Source organism: Canis lupus, chromosome 17 (assembly GCF_003254725.2).
Source record: "Canis lupus dingo isolate Sandy chromosome 17, ASM325472v2, whole genome shotgun sequence".
Classification (NCBI taxonomy): Eukaryota; Metazoa; Chordata; class Mammalia; order Carnivora; family Canidae; genus Canis; species Canis lupus.
The window spans coordinates 2075509-2096913 of record NC_064259.1 but is presented as its reverse complement, the minus strand read 5'-3'; the positions used below and the strand labels follow the sequence as shown (position 1 = coordinate 2096913).

Here is a 21405-nt window from a genome sequence, read left to right as displayed (position 1 = left end):
CCGTCGGAGACGTCCTGGGGCGGGGGAGGATGCGCAGCCCGTGGGGGGCGTCCTGGGCCCGCAGCGCGGGCGGGCGGCGGGGGCCTGCGGCTCGGGGCCAGCGGGAGGGACGCCCTGGCCTCACCCGCCCCGACACACGGGCCCTTCCTCGTCTAAACTGATGATCGATTCACGGGCTGGGAAGGGGAAGCCGGAACATGGGGAGGGGAGCCCGGTGGACCTGCGCAGGCCGGGGCACGGCGGGGCGCGGGCCCCCCCGAGCGACCCCTGGGCCCGGGCTGACCACGGCCTTCAGGCCCCGCTGCGCCCCACGTCGCTTGCGGTCCGGGGGTCCGGGGCTCCGGGGGTCCGGGGGTGCCATTACGCTACCGCTCCGCACAGTGCAGCTAAGGGCAGGGCTGCTCGCTCCGCCTGGTTGTTCTGGTCAGCAGGACCGCCCGCCTCCTCCCGCCCCCGGGGCACCGCGGGGCGCTGGCCCCGCCCCCGCCGCAGCCCCGCCCCTCGCCCCGCCCCTCGCCCCGCCCCGGCTCCGCCCCCACAGGGAGACCACGAGGGCGCTGGCCCCGCCCCCACCGCAGCCCCGCCCATTGCCCCGCCCCCGCCCCGCCCCCACAGGGAGACCGCAAGGCGCTGGCCCCGCCCCCGCCGCAGCCCCGCCCCTCGCCCGCCCCCCGCCCCCGCCCCGCCGGGCCCCGCCCCATCTCCGCGCAGGGATAAGGGCCCTCTGGGCGCCGCGCACCCGCTCTCCCTCCGCCCCCGCTCGCAGCGAGCGGCCGGGAAGCTGCCGGGACGGCGTCGAAGACGGGGCTGGGGGGCGTGCAGGGCGTGCCCGCGGCGCCCCGGTCCGGCCATGGTGCAGGCCTGGTACATGGACGAGTCAGCCGACGACCCGAGGCGGCCCCACCGCGCAGAGCCCAGCCGCCCAGTCGGCCTGGAGCAGCTGCGCCGGCTTGGGGTTCTTTACTGGAAGGTACGCGGGGGCGGGGGCGGGGGCGGGGGCGGGGGCAGCCCCCCTCGGGTGCCCCGCGCCGCCCGCAGCCCCAAGCTGCAGCCGGAGGGTACCTTGGCCGGGCCCGGCCAGGGGCACTGCGCATGCCCAGTAGGGCGCCCGGGTGGTTGGCGGGGCCCGGAGCGTGCCGCGCATGCTCAATCGCAGCGTCGGGAGATGTGGGCGACCAGCACGCCGTGCGCATGCTCAGTGCGGGGCCGGGGGTCCGGCCGGTGGGGGTGCGCGGGGGGCCGCGGGGCGCCTGCGCGGGGCGCGCTGGTAGTGGAGTCCCCGGGGGGGCGCAGGCGGGAGGCCTTGGGGACCCCCCGCGACCCCCGTGCGGGGCGCAGGCCTCCTCCGCAGCGGCAGGTGCGCCCTCGGGCGGGGGGCTGGGGGGCTCCGGGGTCCCGGGGTCCCGGGCTGCGCGCGGGGCCGCTCACTCTGGAATTCTTCCCTTGGGGCGCCCGAGTGGCCCAGCCCCCGCTCGGCCAGGATCCCGGGGCCTGGGGGCGCTCGGCCCCGCCGCCGCCCTGCTGTGCGCTCTAACCAGGCCTTGAGGGGCCTTCCCGGTGCGGGGCCGGTGCGGGGCCGGTGCGGGGCTGCACCCCCGCAGGCTCTCCCGCCCGCACCAGCTGCGCCCTTGGTAGCGTCCGCTTTCACTGCCAGTTACTCCACCAGCAAAAGTGGGTTCATTTAGCATTTTTAAAAAAGATTTTGTTTACTTACTTAGAGAGAGAGAGGGAGGGAGGGAGGAGGGGGCAGAGACCCAGGCGGAGGGAGGAGCAGGCTCCACGCAGGGAGCCCGACGCGGGACTCGATCCCGGGCCTCCGGGGTCACGCCCTGGGCCGCAGGCGGCGCTAAACCGCTGCGCCCCCCGGCGCCAAGTGGGTTCACTTAGGATCGCAGAGAATTGCAGTCCAGCATATAAGCAAAACCACGAGCAAGTCCCCCTAATAAATGAGACGAGCGATCTTTGATTCAGCGAAGGGGGTGGGGGTGGGGGTGGGGGTGGGGGTATAAACGCGCCCTCCGCTGCTCCCTGGGAGCCGGGGTGGCGGCCGCCCTTGCACCTGCCGAGCGCGCACCTGCTGCGGAGGGGCCCCCCCTGCGGCCTCCGGGTCCGGTGAGCAGCAGCCTGCTCAACACTGTGCCCCTCCCGCCGCCCCCGTTAGTTTTTCTAGAATGTTCATCTTTCCCTAGGCTAAGATGTAGTACTTAACCTACTGGAAGGTACCGTCTTTGAGGCAATCACGTGGTATATAATGGCTGTTACGACGGGGAAATAAGTTTTGTTTCATCACTGACATCGATTTATCTGCCGTCTGAGCCATCAGGAGAGTCCAGTTACTGCACTTTGGGGGTTTCATGCTGCTTTTTACAGTTTAAGACCAAGATACTGGTCAACTTGTGAATGTATCCAGAGGATGAAATACCACATTTTAAAGGCGTCTTTTAGCTGTCCCACGGGGTCAGACTCAGTTTCTCCTACCTTCTAGATCTGTTCTGCGTAAGTCAAAGGCTTATCAAAATTAAATTGTGTAGGGGTGCCCAGCTGGCACAGTCTGTGCCATCCAACGCCTGATGCCAGGGCGGTGAGTTCAAGCCCCATGTTGGACATGGAACGTGTAAATAAATAGTGGTTTATTTGTCCTGTGGTTTTGGTGTCCTGCTGTTTTTATACTTTCTTCATAATAACTACTCTTGACCAGTGGGTACAAATGGGGCGTTTTTGCAGATGTGCTACCAGGAACGCGGCAGAGTGATAGAAAGCTCTGTCTCATATATACAATTTGAAGTAAGGTGGTTTGGGCGTGGAGCAGTACTGTGCACAGCGTGAGGTGGATTTGATAATTTTGGGAGTCCTCTTTGTAGAAATTAATGGGTTGATGACCACGATATCCTGGAGTCTGCTATTCCCTAGTTGGGAGAAAATGTGCATTGTATTGCAGCATAATGCAAAGTATGCTAAAATCATTGCCAGTAGTTTGAAATGGGAGTGCAGGGGGTCTGCACTCCTATCTCTGGCTGGGGTTCTAGGGGAATGCTTCATGACAAACATCTTAGAATTGGACCTTGAAGAATCGATAGAACTGGCATAAATGAAAATGGTGAAGGAGCTGTCTAGGTATAGGAAGCTGTCAGGAGCAAGGGTGTGGGGATGTGAAGCATCACGTATCTTTTGGAGAGTAGCAAATGATCGTATTTGGTTTAGCATGTCGATTAAAAAAAAAAAAAAACGGAGTAGAGATGGAGTAGAAAAGGCAGCTGGGGCCACATGATGGAAGTCCTCTCTTCCCGCCATAATGAACTTGGGTTATTATTATTATTTTTTTTAATTCAACTTTTTTTTTAAGATTTTTATTTATTTATTCACGAGAATACACAAAGAGGAGAGAGAGAGGCAGAGACACAGGCAGAGGGAGAAGCAGGCTCCATGCAGGGAGCCTGACGTGGGACTCGATCCTGGGTCTCCAGGATCACACCCCGGGCTGCAGGCGGTGCTAAACCGCTGAGCCACCAGGGCTGCCCCATGAACTTGGGTTATATTTGTAGGCTTCCAGAGTATCCGTCACTTCAGCCCAGGGAAATAGCTGATCTAGAGAGATCCCCTAGACCTGCAGAGGATTGGTGCTGGAGGAACGGGCTGGAGCGGAGGTGGGGTTGGTGCCTTCGGACTGGCTTGGGCATGGGCGCTTCGCCTGGGCTCTTGGCAGTGGGGCTTGAACGGTGACACAGAATCCCCCAGGAAGAATTGCCAGGGAGAAAAGAGGCAAGAATTAAGCACAACGCAGTATCTTTAGCTGTCCTGGAGAATGGGGAAACCCTTGAGGAATAGGGAAGGTGGGGGAAGGAAGGTTAATTTGCGACTGACAGAGGACCGGATGATAAATTTGGGATGTGATCATATTGGAGATCCAGAAAGGGAACATTTCAGTTTCCTTGCATTAATGTGACCTCCGTTTTCCTTGCTTAAACCCTAATAGTTGGATGCTGACAAACATGAGAATGATCCAGAATTAGAAAAGATCCGGAAAGAGAGAAACTACTCCTGGATGGACATAATAACCATAAGCAAGGATAAACTACCAAATTATGAAGAAAAGGTAAGGGAGCTCTAAATTCTTCGAAGAGGGGAATCGTTATATTCACCCCTATCGAACACAAGCTTCTCTTTGTTTTTTGTTTTTATCCTTTTTTAAAAGAAGACATACTTATTTGAGAGAGAGCGAGAGATCATGCAGGTGGAAGGAGGGGCAGAGGGCGATGGCGAGAGACTCCCCACTGAGCAGGGAGCCAGATGTGGGGCTGGATCTCATGACCCTGAGATCACAGCCTGAGCCAAAATCAAGAGTTGGTTGCTCAACCGGCTGAGCTATCCTTTTTCTAATTTCTTAACGTGGTTCCTGAGGTCATCGACTTGCAGCCTTCTCTTTTAACGTAGGTATTTAGTGCTGTACATTTCCCCTAAGTACTACTTTAAGTGGCATCACCCAAATTTTGAATCATTTTCATTTTCATTTTGAATATTTCCAAATGAATTTCCTTTTTGATTTCTTCTTTGTCCCCTGTGGATTTTTTGATATGTGTTAATTTCCACTTACATGGGGACTTTTCCAGAGACTTTCGTTGCTTTCCAATTTAATTCCACTGTAGTCTGAGAATATATTTTGCAAGACTTGAGTCCTTGTAAATATATTGAGGCTGTTTTATGGGCCAGAACGTAGTAGTTTATCCTAGTGAATGTACCATGTGAGCTTGAGGAGAATGTGTATTCTATGAGTGTTGATTGGCGCTGCTGTTCAGTGACTGTTACTGATTTTCTGCTAGTTGAACCTGACATTTATTGATGGGTGTGTTGAAATCTCCAACAAAATAGAGGATTCATCTGTTCTTCTCATTCTTAGTCTTTGCCTTGTGATTTTGACATTTGTTGTTAGGCGCATACCTGTTCAAGGTTGTCATGTCATCTTAGAGATTTGACCCTTTTGTTATTACATGATAATCACCTTTATCCCTAATGATTTTTCTTGTGCTGAAGTCTGCCTTGTCTGAAAAACAACACAGCTCCCCAGGCTTTCTTTTGACTACTGTTAACATGGTGTCTCTTCCTCCAAAACTGAGCTTTTAACCTATTTGTGTCTTTATTTTATTTATTTATTTATTTATTTATTTATTTATTTATTTATTTGGTGACTCCACCGGGACACGAACCATGTCTTTATTTTAAATTGGGTTTCTTGGTTTTTCTGGAAACCCAGGAAGTTAGTTAAGTGTCTGACTCTTGATTTTTGCTCCATTAATGATCTGAGGGTCGTGAGATTGAGCCCCAGCAGGGTGCATGTGGAGCCTGCTTAAGATTATCTCAGGCAGCCCGGATGGCTCAGCGGTTTAGCGCTGCCTTTGGCCCAGGGCGTGATCCTGGGGTCCCGGGATCGAGTCCCATGTCGAGCTCCCTGCACGGAGCCTTCTTCTCCCTTTGCCTGTGTCTCTGCCTCTCTCTGTCTCTGTCTCTCTGTCTCTCTCTCGCTCTCTGTGTCTCTCGTGAATAAATAAATAAAATCTTTCAAACAAACAAACAAACAGATTCTCTATCTCTTGAGGGGCCTGGGTGGCTTAGTTGGTTAAGCATCTGCTTTAGGCTCAGGTCATGATCCTGGGATCCTGGGCTTGAGCCCTGAGTTGGGTTCCTGCTCAGCTGGGAGTCTTGCTTTCCCTCTGCCCCTCCCCTCGCTCATGCCTGCCTGTGCTCTCTCTCTCTGAGAAACAGAGAAAACAAAACCAAACAAAAGATTTTCTCTCTCCTTCTCCTGATGCTCCCCTCCCCCACTTCTGGGCCTGTGCACATGCGTGCTCTATCAAAAAAAAAAAAAAAAAGAAAAGAAAAGTGGGTTTCTTGGAGACAACATATAGTTGGAGGTTTGTGTGTGTATGTGTTTTTTAAAATCTATTCTGACAGTCTGTCTTTTAAATGGATTATTGGTATTGTTGATTATTATCTACCATATTTGTACATTTTAAACATTTATAGCACTTATCCTTTATTTAAAAAAATATTTTCCTTTTCCTGCCTTGTCTGGTTTTAATTGAGCATTTTATAGGATTCATTTTCTCTTGGCTTATAATTAAAAAAAAATGTTTTAGTGATTGCCTTAGAGCTCGCAATACACATTTATCCTGTAACTAAGTGTTCCCAACCCTTCCATCCTATCCTCTATGACATTGCTGTCTTTCATTTCATTTATCCATATGTTATAATTACCCATGGTGTTGTTACTGTTATTATTAGGAATGTGAAATCTTTTATTTTACCTTTATTTCTTCTTCTTTTTTCCTTCTCATGTAGATCTGAGTTGCAGACCTATATCGTTATCCTCTCCACTTGAAGAAATTCTTTTAACATTCTTTCAAGGCAAGGTGTGCTGGTGACAAATTCCCTGTTTTCGTTTGTCCAAGAAAGCCTTTATTTCTCCGTCAGTTTTAGGGGATAACTTAACAGATATAGAATTCTAGGTTGGTGGATTTTTTTGCTTGCTTGCTTGCATGGTTTCTGAGAATTCTGATGTCATTCTTATTCTTGTTCTTCTATAGGTTATTTTCTTCTGGCTTCTTTCAAGGTTTTTTGCTCTTTCTTTTGTTTTCTGCAGTTTAAAGATTTTTATTTTTATTTTTTATTTATTCATGAGAGGCATAGAGAGATAGAGAAGCAGAGACACAGGCAGAGAGAGAAGCAGGCTCCATGCAGGGAGCCAATGTGAGACTCAATCCCGGGACCCGGGATCATGCCCTGGGCCAAAGGCAGGTGCTAAACTGCTGAGCCACCCAGGGATCCCCATTGTTTTCTGCAGGCTCCGTGCAGGGTGCCCGTGTCTCTGCCCCTCCTCTCTCTCTCTATGAATAAAAAAAAAAAAAAAAAAAAGAGTCGGTCACTTAACACCACCCAGGTGCCCCAGAATGCTTTCTCTTATCACATCAAAGGGGCTCGTGTGCTGTTGACGTTCGTGATTGTGTTATCTCTGTGGCCTGTAGGCTTGCACAATAGCTTCTCTCCTGGAAGAAAACTCTCTTGCTGATACGGGCTTCTCTCTCGTGTCTCTAAAGCAAACCTTTCCTCTCTACCTCTGTCATGTTTGTGTAGGTGCCCTCGTGGTTAGAGTCAGGTGATGCGTTTGGCGGGAATCCTGCGTGGCCGGTGTTGCATCGCTCAGTGTGCCCCGTTGGGAGGCGCGTGGTGTCGGGACCCTCCTGGTGACAGGAGGCTTGGTTAGGGTTCATGTTCATCAGGTTTGTCGCTGTGAAGTTACCGTTTTTCCCTCTTAACTAAGAAGACGTTTGTGGAGAGTTACGTTGTAAACCGGCTGCTTCTTCTCGAACTGTGACTCTGCAGGGAGCCTGGATGGTTCCCGGCTGGGCCGTCCCGCCCTCGGGGTGCTGGGCACGCTGCCCGTCCGCCGTCCTCTAGTTCCGGCTCCGGTGTAGGGACAGGCTGCCCCTTCCCTTCCGTTTGCGTCGGTGCGGCCTCACGCATGCCAGCTCTACTCCCTGGCCCAAAGCCCCTGCCCGCCGTGATGGGTTCCGATGGTCGCGTTGCCCCCGGCTGAGCAGGCAGGAGGCTTTCTGACCGGTTCCTTCCTTCTGACGTCCCTGGCATCCTCCTGCGTGCTCTGTCCTTGCTCCATCCCCCTGGGCCGGTGCCGTCTCGTCCCCCCACCTGGCCCTGGAGCCCCCCTGTGCCCGGGCCTAGAAGCCCGCCGTGAGTCCTCATGGCTCCTCGGGGGTCCCTGCCCCAGGGCCCAGTCCAGGCCTTTCAGCGGACGTGGCCATGAATTTTTGTGTGTGTGTGTATGTGTGTGTGTGTGAGAGAGAGAGAGAGAGAGAGAGAGAGAGAGAAGGAGGAGAGGGGATAGGGGAGAGGAGAGGGGGAGAGTGGGGAGAGAGGGAGAGTGTCAGGGCTCATTCTCTCAAGTCCTTCCGTTGCCCCAGCCCCCGTGTCCCTGTGCTCCCCGTGCTCCCCGTGTAGTCCGAGTGTCGTCGCGAGGACCTGTCCCCCTGGCTCTAGGCCTGCAGGGCGCGGGCAGGTGCCGGGACCTGTGCCGTTTGCACGATGGTGCCTGAGAGTCGCGTGTGCCTGCCCGCAGCTCAGGATGTTCTACGAGGAGCACCTGCACGTGGATGAGGAGATCCGCTACATCTTGGACGGCAGCGGGTACTTCGATGTGCGAGACAAAGACGAGAAGTGGATCCGCATTTTCATGGAAAAGGGAGACATGATCACTCTCCCTGCAGGGATTTATCACCGCTTCACGCTGGACGAAAAGGTCGGCCGGGTGTGCGTGAGGCGCAGGTGGCGGGTGCACGACCGCTGGAACTGGGGCCCCCGCGGCGCTCGGGGGGAGGCCGGCGGCGCTCTGAGCCTGTGGCCCAGGGGAGGCTGGGGATCCCCTGAGCCCGTAGCCCCTCCGTGTGGACGTCGGGGGGCCCTGGCTCTGTGCGGGGGTGGGGGTGTCCCGGGTGAGCCACCCCAGCCAGCCGCCAGCGGGTTGGTCTAGGGGTGCAGCTCTGTGGGGCGTCTCCGGGCACTTTGGTTTGGGGTGTCAGGGTGGCGCGGTCCCCGCGCGGAGGGTGGCGGTGAGCACAGAAGTGGGTGAGTTCTGGCTTCTCCGACGTGATGCGGGCCCGACCAAGGTACAAGCACACTCCGAACTGGGACCGAGGGCACCGGGTAAGCTCAGCGTCCCGTGGGGCGGACCCCGGGAAAGGAAGTGGGCCGCCAACCCGCCGAGCGCCAGCCGGTCTGTCCTCTGCCCCGAGGGCACGTCCCTGTGTCCCCGGTGCCAGCCGTGCTCTGGGGTCACCGCGTGGCCGTCCCTGGGGGACGACCCCCGACGTCGGGCGTGCAGGTGGCGTCCGCTCTCTCCCTGTTGGAAACGCGGCTGGAGTCGGTGACCTTACACGTTTGTCACACGACTTTAAGCTCCTGAAGCGAAAACTGGATTGAAGCGTATGCCACACGTTTGTACTTTGCGGGGCGATGCGCGCTGTCCCCCTGGTCCCGAGGCCGCAGCCCCGGCGTGGGTCGGTGCCCGTGGGCGCAGACGGCAGTTTCTCCCGAGTGGGGTTGGGCCCGCGGCGGAGACGTGGCACTGGGGCCCGAGCCTCGGCCTCCCCCCGGCGACGCGTGGCTGAGGCGTGGAGCCCCAAGCACAGACAGGGGGACGCTGTTCACGCCCGGTGTGTCTGTGTCTTCCAGAACTACGTGAAGGCCATGCGGCTGTTCGTGGGGCAACCCGTGTGGACGGCGTACAACCGGCCCGCCGACCACCTGGAGGCCCGGGGCCAGTACGTGCGGTTCCTGGCGCAGACCGCCTAGGCCCGGGCAGCCTCGCCTCGCGGGCCGGGCTTCCCCGCGCTGGGCCGCCGCTCCCGGGGTCGCCGTCGTCACCAGGCAGCCGCCCGCGCCGGACCCGTCGCCTGAGCCCTGTGAGCGGAGCCGCCCCTCGGACCTGGGTGTGAAGCAGACGTGCGGCTGCCAGCCTGCCCTGTAGACGCCGGACCGCCAGACCCAGACGCTCTTCTGCGGCCCGGTGGGCCGGGTGGCTGGGCCAGTGCACCCGCAGCCGTCATGGGGCGTCGCAGCCGCGGGGGCCACCTTCTTGTTCCACATAAAGCAGCGGCCGTGATTGTGCGCTCACTCGGCCTCATTAAAGTCCCCCCGCCGCACCCGGTGTCGTGGTCGTTCGTTCGCGCATTTAATGGGTTTACGTCGTGCCTGCGTTACTGTCCGTTCGCTGAGATTTCTAGGCTCATTTCCCTGTGAATTCTTAACAACCAAGCTTTTGCTTTGAACAGGAAAACTAGCACATGATCTTTTTCCTCAACAATTTTGAGAAACAATTTTGCCTGATTTGTTATAATCATAGGAAGACCGCAAACCAACCTCATGTTTTAAAGGGCAGATTGGGTTTTTCTGTGTGTTTTTTAAAGATTTTATTTATTTATTCATGAGACTCAGACAGAGAGGCAGAGGCACAGGCAGAGGGAGAAGCAGGCTCCCTGCGGGGACCCCGATGGGGATTCGATCCCGGGGCCCAGGGGTCACACCCTGAGCTGAAAGTAGACGCCAACCCCTGAGCCACCCAGGTACCCCGAAGGGCAGATTATTTTAAAGATTTTTATTTATTTTTTATTTATTTTTTTTTTTTTAATTTTTATTTATTTATGATAGTCACAGAGAGAGAGAGAGAGGCAGAGGCGTAGGCAGAGGGAGAAGCAGGCTCCATGCACCGGGAGCCTGATGTGGGATTCGATCCTGGGTCTCCAGGATCGCGCCCTGGGCCAAAGGCAGGCGCCAAACCGCTGCGCCACCCAGGGATCCCATTTTAAAGATTTTTAAAACTGGATTAAAAATCTTCCTCTCTCGTTGCCTCCCCTGGGTCTGAGGCACAAATTAAACTCCCATCTTAGACGGTCCAGTGAACGGAGTTTGAGGATGGGACCGTGTGCAGGCCGTGCGAGGCTGGCAACGGGCATCCGGGCTTCGCCGGCTCCTCCGGAATGTGGGGGGCCCCCCTGAGGGCAGCGTTCCTGTGCCGGCAGGTGGCTGAAGCCCGAGAGGAGCAATCCTTCTTCGTAAAGTCACCCCCCGCCCACCCCAGCTCTGAGTCCAGAATCCTCCCAGGGAGCGTGGGGCTCAGTCTCCCAGGAAAACAGCCCTGGCTCCGCCGTCCTCGGGGCGGTGTCCTTCCCAGCTTAGGGCCCGCCGTCTGCTTGCTGAACAGGGTAGGTCTCCGTGCTGTCACTTCGCAAATGCCGCCTATTTTTATTTTATTTATTTTAAAAAACATATTATTTACTCATGAGAGACAGGCAGAGACAGGCAGAGGGAGGAGCAGGCTCCCTGCAGGGAGCCCGATGCGGGACTCGGTCCTGGGGCCCTGGGGTCTCGGCCTGAGCCCAAGGCAGACGCTCACCCATGGAGCCCCCCAGGCGTCCCTATTATTTTTTAAAGGTTTATTTATCAGAGAGAGTGCGGAGTGACGGAGAGAAAAGTCTCAGGCCCACCGGTGCCCCCCGCCAACCGGTGCAGACCTGCCAGGGCTCCATCCCACGACCCTGAGATGACCTGAGCTGAAATCAAGAGTGGGGGCTCCAGCACCTGGGCTGCCAGGCACCCTGCTGTGGAAGGCGCTGGGTGGGTGGGGGGGGCGGGGGGCTGGGAGCCAGGGTGCGCGCTCCGAGCTGCCAGTGGCCTCTCTGTTGGCCTAGTTCCCACTTAGGCTCAGCCCTGCCCGTGCTCCTGCCACGAGCCCGCGGCCGCCCCCAGCTTCGGAGCCGGCCTGTCAGGCTCCTGCGTGTCCGCTCTTCGCAGGTGTCCGGCCACGGCCATCCCCGCGCCCCCGCACCCCTCCCTCGTGCCCCCTTGGGCCCTCCGCTCCCCCCCCACGCCCCTCATGGCCCCCCGCGCCCCCCGCGGCCCGTGTTTCCTGTGGGGCTGGGAGGTTCTCAGGAGCCCTGCTGGGCCTTCGCTGCCCCTGCCCCTTGGGAGCTCCCGGGGTCCGTGCTTGTGCCCCCCCTCCCCCACGCTCTCCAACATCATCACTGACCTTTTTTAAGGGATTAAAAAAAAAGCGCAATCTGAAGCAGGTCCCAGGCCCCGCACGGAGCCCTGCACAGGCCTGGATCCCATAACCCGGAGATGGTGACCTGGGCCGAAATCACAAGTGGGTGGCGCCCCGACTGCACCCCCAGTGCCCGCCGCGGGACCTCGGGTGTGTGGGTGAACCAGGCGCCCCGCGTGTGCCCGTGATCCCCACGCTCGCTGCCTACGCCGCGTCCTGGGCGACATTGTTGGACCCTAGACACCTGCAGCCCTTCCTGGGGGCAAACCCGGCCCGCGCCCTGCCCCAGCCGAGACCTCGGCATGTCCACTGCGTGGCTCCCCCGCGCTCAGCGCATCCTTCCCACGGGCGCCCCCAGCCGCCCCCACGGGCGGGAGGAGCCGGGAGGACCCGGGGGGAGGGCCGGGCAGCCCCCCGAGCAGGGCGACTGTCTGCGGCCTCGTGGGTGACCGGTGGGTGACTGTGACTGACTGTGAACCAGCCCCTAACCCAGCCCCTAACCCGGCCCTTAACCTGGTCCCTAACCCAGCCCCTAACCTAGTCCCTAACCCAGCCCCTAACCCAGCCCTTAACCCGGCCCCTAACCTGGTCCCTAACCCAGCCCCTAACCTAGTCCCTAACCCAGCCCCTGATCCAGCCCCTAACCTAGCCCCTGACCCAGCTCCTAACCCGGCCCCTAACCTGGTTCCTAACCCAGCCCCTAACCTGGTCCCTAACCCAGCCCCTAACCCGGCCCCTAACCTGGTCCCTAACCCAGCCCCTAACCTAGTCCCTAACCCAGCCCCTGACCCAGCCCCTAACCTAGCCCCTGACCCAGCCCCTAACCCGGCCCCTAACCTGGTCCCTAACCCAGCCCCTAACCTAGTCCCTAACCCAGCCCCTGACCCAGCCCCTAACCCGGCCCCTAACCTGGTCCCTAACCCAGCCCCTAACCTAGTCCCTAACCCAGCCCCTGATCCAGCCCCTAACCTAGCCCCTGACCCAGCTCCTAACCCGGCCCCTAACCTGGTTCCTAACCCAGCCCCTAACCCGGTCCCTAACCCAGCCCCTAATCTAGCCCCTGACCCAGCCCCTAACCCGGCCCCTAACCTGGTCCCTAACCCAGCCCCTAACCTAGTCCCTAACCCAGCCCCTGACCCAGCCCCTGACCCAGCCCCTAACCTGGTTCCTAACCCAGCCCCTAACCCGGTCCCTAACCCAGCCCCTAATCTAGCCCCTGACCCAGCCCCTAACCCGGCCCCTAACCTGGTCCCTAACCCAGCCCCTAACCCAGTCCCTAACCCAGCCCCTGACCCAGCCCCTAACCCAGTCCCTAACCCAGCCCCTAACCGCTGCACAGGGCTGAGGTGCCCCAGGCCTTCCGGGTGCCCCTCCGACCCGGGCTGTGGGTGCCCCGGGAAGTCTGAGAAATCGGCCCCGCGGTGTCGGCCCAGCCGGAGCGGCGGTGGGTGCGGCCGCCCGAGTGCAGAGACGGCGCGTCCTGTTCCCGCCTTGTGTGGGGCCCCTGGCGGCCGCGGCAGGTGCTCAGAGGCCGGTGCGCACCCCGGGATGAGCCCCCTCTGTCCCGCCGGCGGTCCCGCCGTGTCTGTCGCCTCGGGTTGTAGGCGACAAGGCTGGAAGAGCTTCCGCCGCGGGCCCCGGGGGATTGGGGTGCCCCCCAGCTGCCCTGATGACACGGGCCCGGAGCCCTCACCACCCCTCCCACCCCGGGGCTGCCCATCGTCCTCTCGTACCTTCCCCTGGATCGGCGAGTCCAGGGAGGGGAGCAGCCCTGTTTGCACAGTGCACCGCCCTGGCCACTGGCTGCACTCAGCAGACAGCCCCGTGGGATGATGCGGGGCCCTCGGGGGTGGCAGGTCCTGGCTGTACCCTGTGCCCCTCAGCAGCCGCCTTGACACCCGAGAAGCTCGGTGGGTCCGCAGGGCGCCCCTGGCCTCCTCGGTTCCCACGGTCCTGGAGGCCGGGCGCCCCTGGGGGTCAGTGCCGTGGAGTTCTCGCAGGGGCCGCCTGCTGGGGTGGCCTCACGGGGAGTGGAGACGGTTCCGGAGCTGCTGATTTCCCCGACACCCGCCCTCATGGCCCCCAGGCCCCAGTCGCTCCCGGAGGCCCGGCCTCCCCTGTGGCCCCCCCGGGTCTAGGCCTTCACCTGAGCTGGGGGGCCCACGCACAGCCGCAGAAGCAAAGGCCTTCCCTTTGGAAACGGGAATTGAACCTCTTTCCGTCGGTGGGAACACGCACCTCCGCCTCCAGGCTGCCCACCAGGCCTCGGGCGCGGGCGTGCACCTGGCTGCCCCAGCGGACGCCCCAGGCCCCGGGGGACAGCGAGGCCTGAGGTGGAGCCTACGCTGGGCCAGGGGCTGGGGCGCAGGTGCACCTGGGGGCGTCTGGCTCGCCTCCCCCTCTCTGTCTCCTGCCACCGAGTCCCGGGTCACCCTGCGCCAGGCGGCGGGGCCGGGTCACCCGAGGCCATGGGGGGCGCGGCCTGTGTGCGCGGCCTCCCGGGGCCGGTCTGGCTCGGGGTCGCCGGGCGCTCCTCCCGCGGGAGCCCTTGCCCCTGCCCGGTCCGGGGGTTCAGTGTCCCCTCCGTGCCCAAGATGCTGTACCTGCTTGGCCCGACCCGGAGCCCCGCCCCTGTCCCAGAGCACGGGTGCAGCCTGCTGGGATCCCCGAGATCCGGTGCTTTGCCTCGCGCCTCGGTATTCCCTGCACATGGTCGGTTCATCCCGGCGGCCGGCGCTTACCGTGTGCGGCAGGACGGGGCGCGGGTGACCCGAGGACGCGGACCACCCTGCTGCCTGGGGAAGGCTGACCTGCCGCCGCCACACAGCCGGCAGCAGCGCTGGGGCCTCTCGACCGCCCCGGGCCCACCGGGCCACGGCCCCCCGAATCCCGCGGGCGGGCCAGGTCAGCAGCGCCCCCACTTCCACACCCTGCACACCCACACGGAGCCCTGCCGGCCCCGGCTCCTGTCCCAGGCGGCGCCGCACCCCTGCCCCCTGCCCCCCTGCACCCCTGCACACCCGCACCCCTGCACACCCGCACCCCTGCACACCGGCACCCCTGCACCCCTGCACACCCGCATACCTGTACTCCTACACACCCACACACCCACACCCCTGCACCCCCGCACCCCGGCACCCCTGTACCCCTGCACACCCACACCCCCAAATCCCCCGCACCCCGGCACACCCGCACCCCTGCACACCCGCACCCCTGCACACCCACACCCCTGCACACCGGCACCCCTGCACCCCTGCACACCCGCATACCTATACCCCTGCACACCCACACACCTGCACCCCCGCACCCCTGTACCCCTGCACACCCACACACCCACACCCCTGTACCCCTGCACACCCACACCCCCAAATCCCCCGCACCCCGGCACACCCGCAACCCTGCACCCCTGCACACCCACACCCCTGCACCCCTGCACACCCGCACCCCTGCACACCCGCACCCCTGCACACCGGCACCCCTGCACCCCTGCACACCCGCATACCTATACCCCTGCACACCCACACACCTGCACCCCCGCACCCCTGTACCCCTGCACACCCACACCCCCCAAATCCCCCGCACCCCGGCACACCCCCACCCCTGCACCCCTGCACACCCACACCCCTGCACACCCGCACCCCTGCACACCGGCACCCCTGCACCCCTGCACACCGGCACCCCTGCACCCCTGCACACCCGCATACCTGTACCCCTGCACACCCACACCCCTGCACCCCCGCACCCCGGCACCCCTGTACCCCTGCACACCCACACCCCCAAATCCCCCGCACCCCGGCACACCCGCACCCCTGCACCCCTGCACACCCACACCCCTGCACCCCTGCACACCCGCACCCCTGCACCCTTGCACACCTGCTCTACCTGGGGTGCCCAGCGCTGATCGGCAGAACGGGGAGACAGCGGGGAGCCCCGGAGGCGCTTATTTGGTGGGGGTGATCCCATGGGGTCCGGGTGTGGTCGTCCTGAGTTATGCGGGGGCCCATGAGACAGAGACACCCCCGAGGGAGGCGGCTGTGGCAGGTGGAGGTTTGGCCGTCACCCCACCCCTGATGCTGCAAGGGGGGCTCCCCAAGAGCCCCAGAAGGAACCAGCCTGCAGACCCCTGAGCCCCCAGCCCCGCGAGGACAGATGGGGCTGCTTCCCTCCCCCTCCTGGCGGTTTGCCGCAGCAGCTTCGGGAAGCCCGCAGTCTGGTTCCCCACCTTCCCAGCAGAGTCCTGGCAAGGGGAGTGGCACGCGGGTGCAGGAGGCTCCTCCCACCGCCATGTGTGGGGTGGGGGCAGGGGCAGGGGGAGACCAGGGTGCCAGCAGGCAGCCGCCAGGGACCCGGCACCCATGGGGGGCTATGGGGATCCCGAGGCTGACCCCGAGTGCAGGGTAGCCTGGGGTCCTGTGCGTGGTGCCCCCCCAACCCTCAGACCAGAACCCCTTCCTCGTGGCTCTGCGGGGGGCGTCCCCCTGGCCTCGGACCCTTTGGCCTCTGCCACTTGGGTGGCCTGGTCCTGCCCTCAGGTGGTCTTTCATGAAGGTTCCTGAGCGTGACAAGAGCGGCCCCGTCGGGTCCTGGGAGCCACACATGGGGGCCCCAGGTGCTCCGTGTTTCTGCCTCTGCCTCAGTCCCCGGTGGCAGCCCCCTGTGTGTCCTTAGTGGGGCTCCTGGTCTCTCCCTGTCCTGATCCCAGCGCCTCCGGGCTGGGCCTCGTCCTGGAAGGGGCCGGGTGGACGCACCAGGACTTGCATCTGCTTTGTGTGGCTCGGCGGTGGGGCCTGGGCAGGGGCTTGGGGACTGGGAGCTGGGGACTGGGAGGTGGGGGGAGCTGGTGGGGAGCTGGGAGCTGGGATTGGAAGCTGGAAGCTGGGGGACTAGGAGCTGGGGGGGAGCTGGGAGCTGGGGGGGAGCTGGGAGCTGGGGGGGAGCTGGGGGAGGCTGGGGGACTGGGAGCTGGGGACTGGGAGCTGGGGGGGGCGGGGAGCTGGGGGAGGCTGGGGGACTGGGACTTGGGGGGCAGAGCTAGGAGCTGAGGGGGGAGCTAGATGGGAGCTGGGGGAGGCTGGGGGAGCTGGGGGAGGCTGGGGGAGCTGGGGGGCAGGGAGCTGGGGGGCGGGGAGCTGGGGGTCCTGGCCACACGAGCTGCGGAGACCCAGGCCCCAGGTTGGGAAGGCCGCCTGGCCACGGGCGGAGTGAGTGGCCGTCCCCTCCCGTTTGGGCCTGGAACCGGCCTGGCCACGACCTCCCCGGAGGACCAGTGTGTCCCCCCCAGGCCGGCAGTGGCCGTGGAGGAGCCACACACGTCCCCCGCTCCCCCTGGGGGCAGGAAGACCCCGTTTTCTGGGCTAGCAGGGCCCCAGGAAGGGGGGACAGGCCCCCGGGAGGGCGAGTGGTGGCGGCTCCAGGCCTCCAGGAGCCCCGTCCTGTGAGTGCGGGTCCCACCTGGCGACGGCCCCCTGTGTCATCAGTGCCCCCCAGAGCCCTGCAGCATGGCACGTGTCCCCCTCCCCGCCCCGTCCGCGGCCCACCCTAGGCCAAGGGAGCCCCTGTGGAAGCAGCAGCCACAGAGGTTAGAAGCTGGTGACCTTGGTTTGACCGGCGCCGCCCGCCACCCGCAGCTCCGTGACCAGGTGGCCCTGCCCGGCAGAGGCAGTGCTTCGGGAAGTCTCCGGGCCAAGCCACGCTTTCGTGCTTGGGGGGGCCGCGGTCGGGGGACCCGGGGCGGGGGTGTCGTCCGGGGGCCATCGTGGGGGGAGTGTGGGGCAAGGGGCCAGTGGGGGTGAGGCTTTGGCCTGCGCTGCGGGGGGCGCGGGGCCGCCCATGGGGGCCACGGTGTCTGCCTCCGGGTGGCCCCGGGGAGCACCTGCAGGGACCGCGGCGTGGAGGCTGCCGTCAATCCGGCGCTGCTGCTGGGCCGCCGCGGCTCCCCGGAGGGAGGACCCTGTCTGGACAGTGGCTGGGGACCTGCGCCCTGGGTGGGATCCAGCCCTGGCCGAGCCTCCCGGTGGCGGGCGCTGCGCAGTCCCCATGCCCAGGGAGGGCCCTGCGGCTCCGCAGAGTGCGGGGGGAGCGAGTGGCCGGTGCACACCCGTGTGGGTGGGGGTGCACACATGCGCCCGTCAGGGACGGAAACGACTTTTCTGCCCGGAGGGCCCCGCACCCTCGCACAGTCCCGGAGCCCAGTGTGTGGCCGCGGGAGCCCTGACCGCCCCCTGGCACTGCGCCGGCGCTCGGGGGACAGGCGGCCTGAGCGTCCCCGTGTGACACGGACCGGGAGGGACAAGCTTGGTTTCTGCAGCAAGGGAGCTCGGAGGCCCCCTGGTTCGCCCCCCGGTTCACGGTCCTAAAGCCACCGGTTCTCGACCTTAACATAAGGCGTCTTTTAAAATGGTGTTTACCGGGGCCCCTCGCTGCCTGTCAGTAGAGCATGTGACTCGATCTCGGGGTTGTGGGTTCGAGCCCCACGTTGGGTACAGAGATTACTTGATCTTTTTAAAAAACTAAGTTTACAGACGTGGTCTCCCAGGACCCCCGGCCCCCCCTGCTGCCCTGGGACGGCCCCTCCGTGGGCTGCGTGGTTCCAGCCCGTCTCCAGCCGCTTCTGAGCACGGGGTCTGTAACCGAGGTGTGGATTTCTGTGTCTGTAACGTGTTTCCTTGTACGCGCGGTTTTACCATCCTACCTGTTCCTCCGAAGTCTTCCGCGTCGCACGCTGGTGGCCGTCTAGCTCACTCCTCTTCATCACCATCTAGTGTCCGTTGCAGGGCCCATCACCCTCTCCCCAGGATGTTTAAACGCCCTTTATTTTTATTCCTGAAGATTTTATTTTAGACAGAACGTGAGGGAGAGGGTCTTCTGCTGACTCGTGCTGAGTGTGGAGCCCGAAGAGCGGCTCGATCCCACGACCCCGAGATCACAATCTGAGCTGAAATCAAGAGTCAGACACTCACCGACTGGGTGCCCCTAAATCCCAATTTAAAAGCAAAACCGTTACCAGTTTTGATGCTTCCCTTTGATTATAGGAAAAAGCAAGACACTCATTTTATAGAAAAACTTGAAGTTCAGACATCTAGAAGGGAAAGTACGGGACCCTGTGCCCGTCTACCTGTAACTTTCCTAAAACCTACGTATTTTCGTACATACATCGCTTGTGTCAACGTCTCTCATGCCGTGTTTTCCCAGGTCGTTAGAGCTGGAACTGGGCCTGCAGGCTACAGCCCCGTGGCCAGCCCTGGACCGTGGCCTGGGTCTGGACGTCCTGCGAGCTTCAAGTGGCGTTTATAGTCTTAAAGGTTTGAACACAAAGGCAGGCCAAGGCAGAGCTTGTGCTAGGCCCGGCGCGTGGCCATGAAGCCCCACACGTCGACCGTCCGGTCCGTTCCAGGACACCTGTGCCCACTCCCCATCCAGGCTGCCGCGAGCCAAGCTGGGCCGCCACGCTCATGAGCTTCTCAGCGCATGCAGGATGGTGAGGCCACGTGGGGGGGTTCAGAGGGGGCTCGTGCCTTGTGACCCGACAGGACTTCGTGGAGGTGGCCCCATGGCGACCTGGAAGGATTCAGCCCCGCAGAGCGGCCGGTCCCCATGGCAGAGACGCGGCTTCGCGGCGTCCTCCTCGGTGGCAGGTGTTCCGGCGCCGGCTGTCTGGCGGCTCCCCCAGTTTGCAGTTTGAACTCTTACCTCTGGGACCTATTTGAAGAGCCTGGGGCACAGAGCGCAGGGCCACGCCATCGCAGATGCCAAGGTTCGAGGACACCCGCCCGCTGGTTGCTGTACCCCTCGCGGTCCAGGACGGTGCGGCCCGACCCGGGGGCGCGGGTGATGGCCGCGGGAGGACGAAGGTTAGCGAAGGGCAGCCTGCAGCTTTCTTAACGTGCGAGTCTTCCAGGCAGCGCTGTGGTCGTGGCCTCGTGGCCTGAGCGGTGCCGCCTCGACGGTCTGGGAACCCCGAGTGTGGCCTCGCTTCAGTCCCCGGCCGGGGGTGGCCTGTGTGCCCCGCCGTTACCCCTGGGCCTGAAGGGGCGCCGAGGCCAGAGCGGGGGGCGGGCCAGAGGGGCTCTGCAGTGGCGGGGGCAGCCAGGGGCCCCACGCTGGGCCCGGCCCTGGGGGGCGGCGCAGCCCACGGGCGGGAGGGACTCCAGAGCTCGGGAGCCGCACACTCAGCCGCAAGGTTTCCAAATCCAGCAGAATGGGAGGCCTGTCCTAATTAGTGGGCAGACGCCTCCAAGACTTAAAATTCCCAAATCAGGGGATCCCAGGGTGGCTCAGCAGCTTAGTGCCTACCTTCGGCCCAGGGTGTGACCCCGGGGTCCCGGGATCGAGTCCGTCGGGCTCCTGCATGGAGCCTGCTTTTCCCTCTGCTTGTGTCTCTGCCTCCCTCTCTGTGTCTCTCATGAATAAATAAAATCTTTTAAAAAAAATTCCAAAATCACTTTGCTGAGAGAACTTCTGTAGCTTTAATTTCTCATTAGCTTTTTAGAAAAGGTTCCTAAAACATCAGACAGCCCGAACCTAGCTCCTTCCACCCCGCTGTGTCCCACTGCCGTCCACGGGGCATTGGGATGCCCATCAGAGGCCGCACGGAGAGAATTGCCTAAGCAGAGTCCTCAGCCGGGTGACCTCCTGCGATGAGCAGATAAAAGGGCAGAAAATGAGAGGGGAGACCGCTGGTGTGACTGAACCTGTGACCGCAGCTGATGTTCGGAGCCTACTGGGATTATTTACTGAGTTCTTTGCCGCCCTGTTCTCCCAAAGCTAAGATCAGAGCGTGTACCGGAGGGAGAGCAGCAAACTGGAGGGAGTGGAGTCGGGGGTGGCTCAGTCCATGGACTGTCAGGCTGCAGCAACCCTGTTCCCTGGGGGATTGGAAGTAACGCTCTTGCAGATCTCTTGGAAACCAGAAGGGTGGCTCTAGAAGCAATTCATATCGCAGCTCTCCTTGCCAGTCCCACGACCTCCCCTTCTCTGCTCTGCGCTCACAGGTACGAAGAGGACAGCGCTGAGAGCTTGTCGTGCCTTCCGAACACGAAGGGAAGCCTTTTGGTAGAGCTCACCCGGGACCTGAGGGGACTGGTGGACGCGGCCCTGGACGCCCAGCCCTCCTGGAGAGTTCTGGAGACTTCCTCTGTGCCTTTGAGATGTGGATTTTCTACCCCCAGCTACTCCAGGACCTCAGTCATGATTTGAGATGCAAACTTGAGGGAGGGAGGATGGGATTTATCTACTTTTGGCTTCCTCGTAGAGAGGAACTAAAAGATTCTTGGGTCTGTTAGGGGTTTGTGCCACGTGAAACAACTATACACATAAGGAAGCCTAGGTCTTAGGCAAATCTGAGAACGTTCTATGATCTAGAGAATACCGTGACAGTTCACAACTGGTTATTGCCATTCACTGGAAGGGTCTCAGGCTTAAAAGATTCTAATGCGACTGAAGCAACTAGAACAAGGAAAACATTGCAAGGAAAGTGATTTGGATAAAAGAGGTCTGAGGAACGGAGATGGACTTTTTTTTTAATAAAGATTTTATTAGAGCACGAGCAGTGGGCAGAGGGAGAAGCAGACTCCCCACTGAGCAGGGCGCCCGACACAGGACTCGATCCCAGAATCCTGACATCAAGACCTGAGCTGGAGGCAGACGCTTCACCCGCTGAACCACCCAGGCGCCCGATGTACTTTTGTTGAGGACAAAGCTGCAGGTTTGTGGAAAAGGAAACTTTGAAGAGAACTTTTAATGTGTGATGAAGCCAAGATTAAAATTTAGTTTTAATATTAAAAGTAAATGAATGGGTACAG

The 21405-nt window shown here is 61.1% G+C and overlaps 1 protein-coding gene across 2 annotated transcripts; it reads left to right on the top strand.

The window, feature by feature from the left end:
• Positions 1 to 689: 689 nt before the first annotated feature.
• Positions 690 to 9707, top strand: ADI1 (acireductone dioxygenase 1). 2 transcript variants are annotated; one of them, XM_025454776.3, is made up of 4 exons: positions 690 to 970; positions 3974 to 4093; positions 8126 to 8305; positions 9238 to 9707. In XM_025454776.3, exons 1-4 carry the CDS (start codon positions 851 to 853, stop codon positions 9355 to 9357), a joined length of 540 nt encoding a protein of 179 aa, XP_025310561.1. In that variant the 5' UTR covers positions 690 to 850; the 3' UTR covers positions 9358 to 9707. The 2 variants fall into 2 exon arrangements, with proteins under 2 accessions (XP_025310561.1, XP_048951962.1); XM_049096005.1 differs by lacking the exon at positions 690 to 970 and adding an exon at positions 1151 to 1357.
• Positions 9708 to 21405: the final 11698 nt, after the last annotated feature.

Bases quoted from the DNA above. Each gene is read 5' to 3' on its own strand.
- ADI1 (XM_049096005.1), top strand. From the start codon at position 1,166: ATGTGGGCGACCAGCACGCCGTGCGCATGCTCAGTGCGGGGCCGGGGG. The intron at 4,094-8,125 runs GTAAGGGAGCTC...GCCTGCCCGCAG, and splicing joins TACCAAATTATGAAGAAAAG to CTCAGGATGTTCTACGAGGA. The intron at 8,306-9,237 runs GTCGGCCGGGTG...TGTGTCTTCCAG, and splicing joins GCTTCACGCTGGACGAAAAG to AACTACGTGAAGGCCATGCG.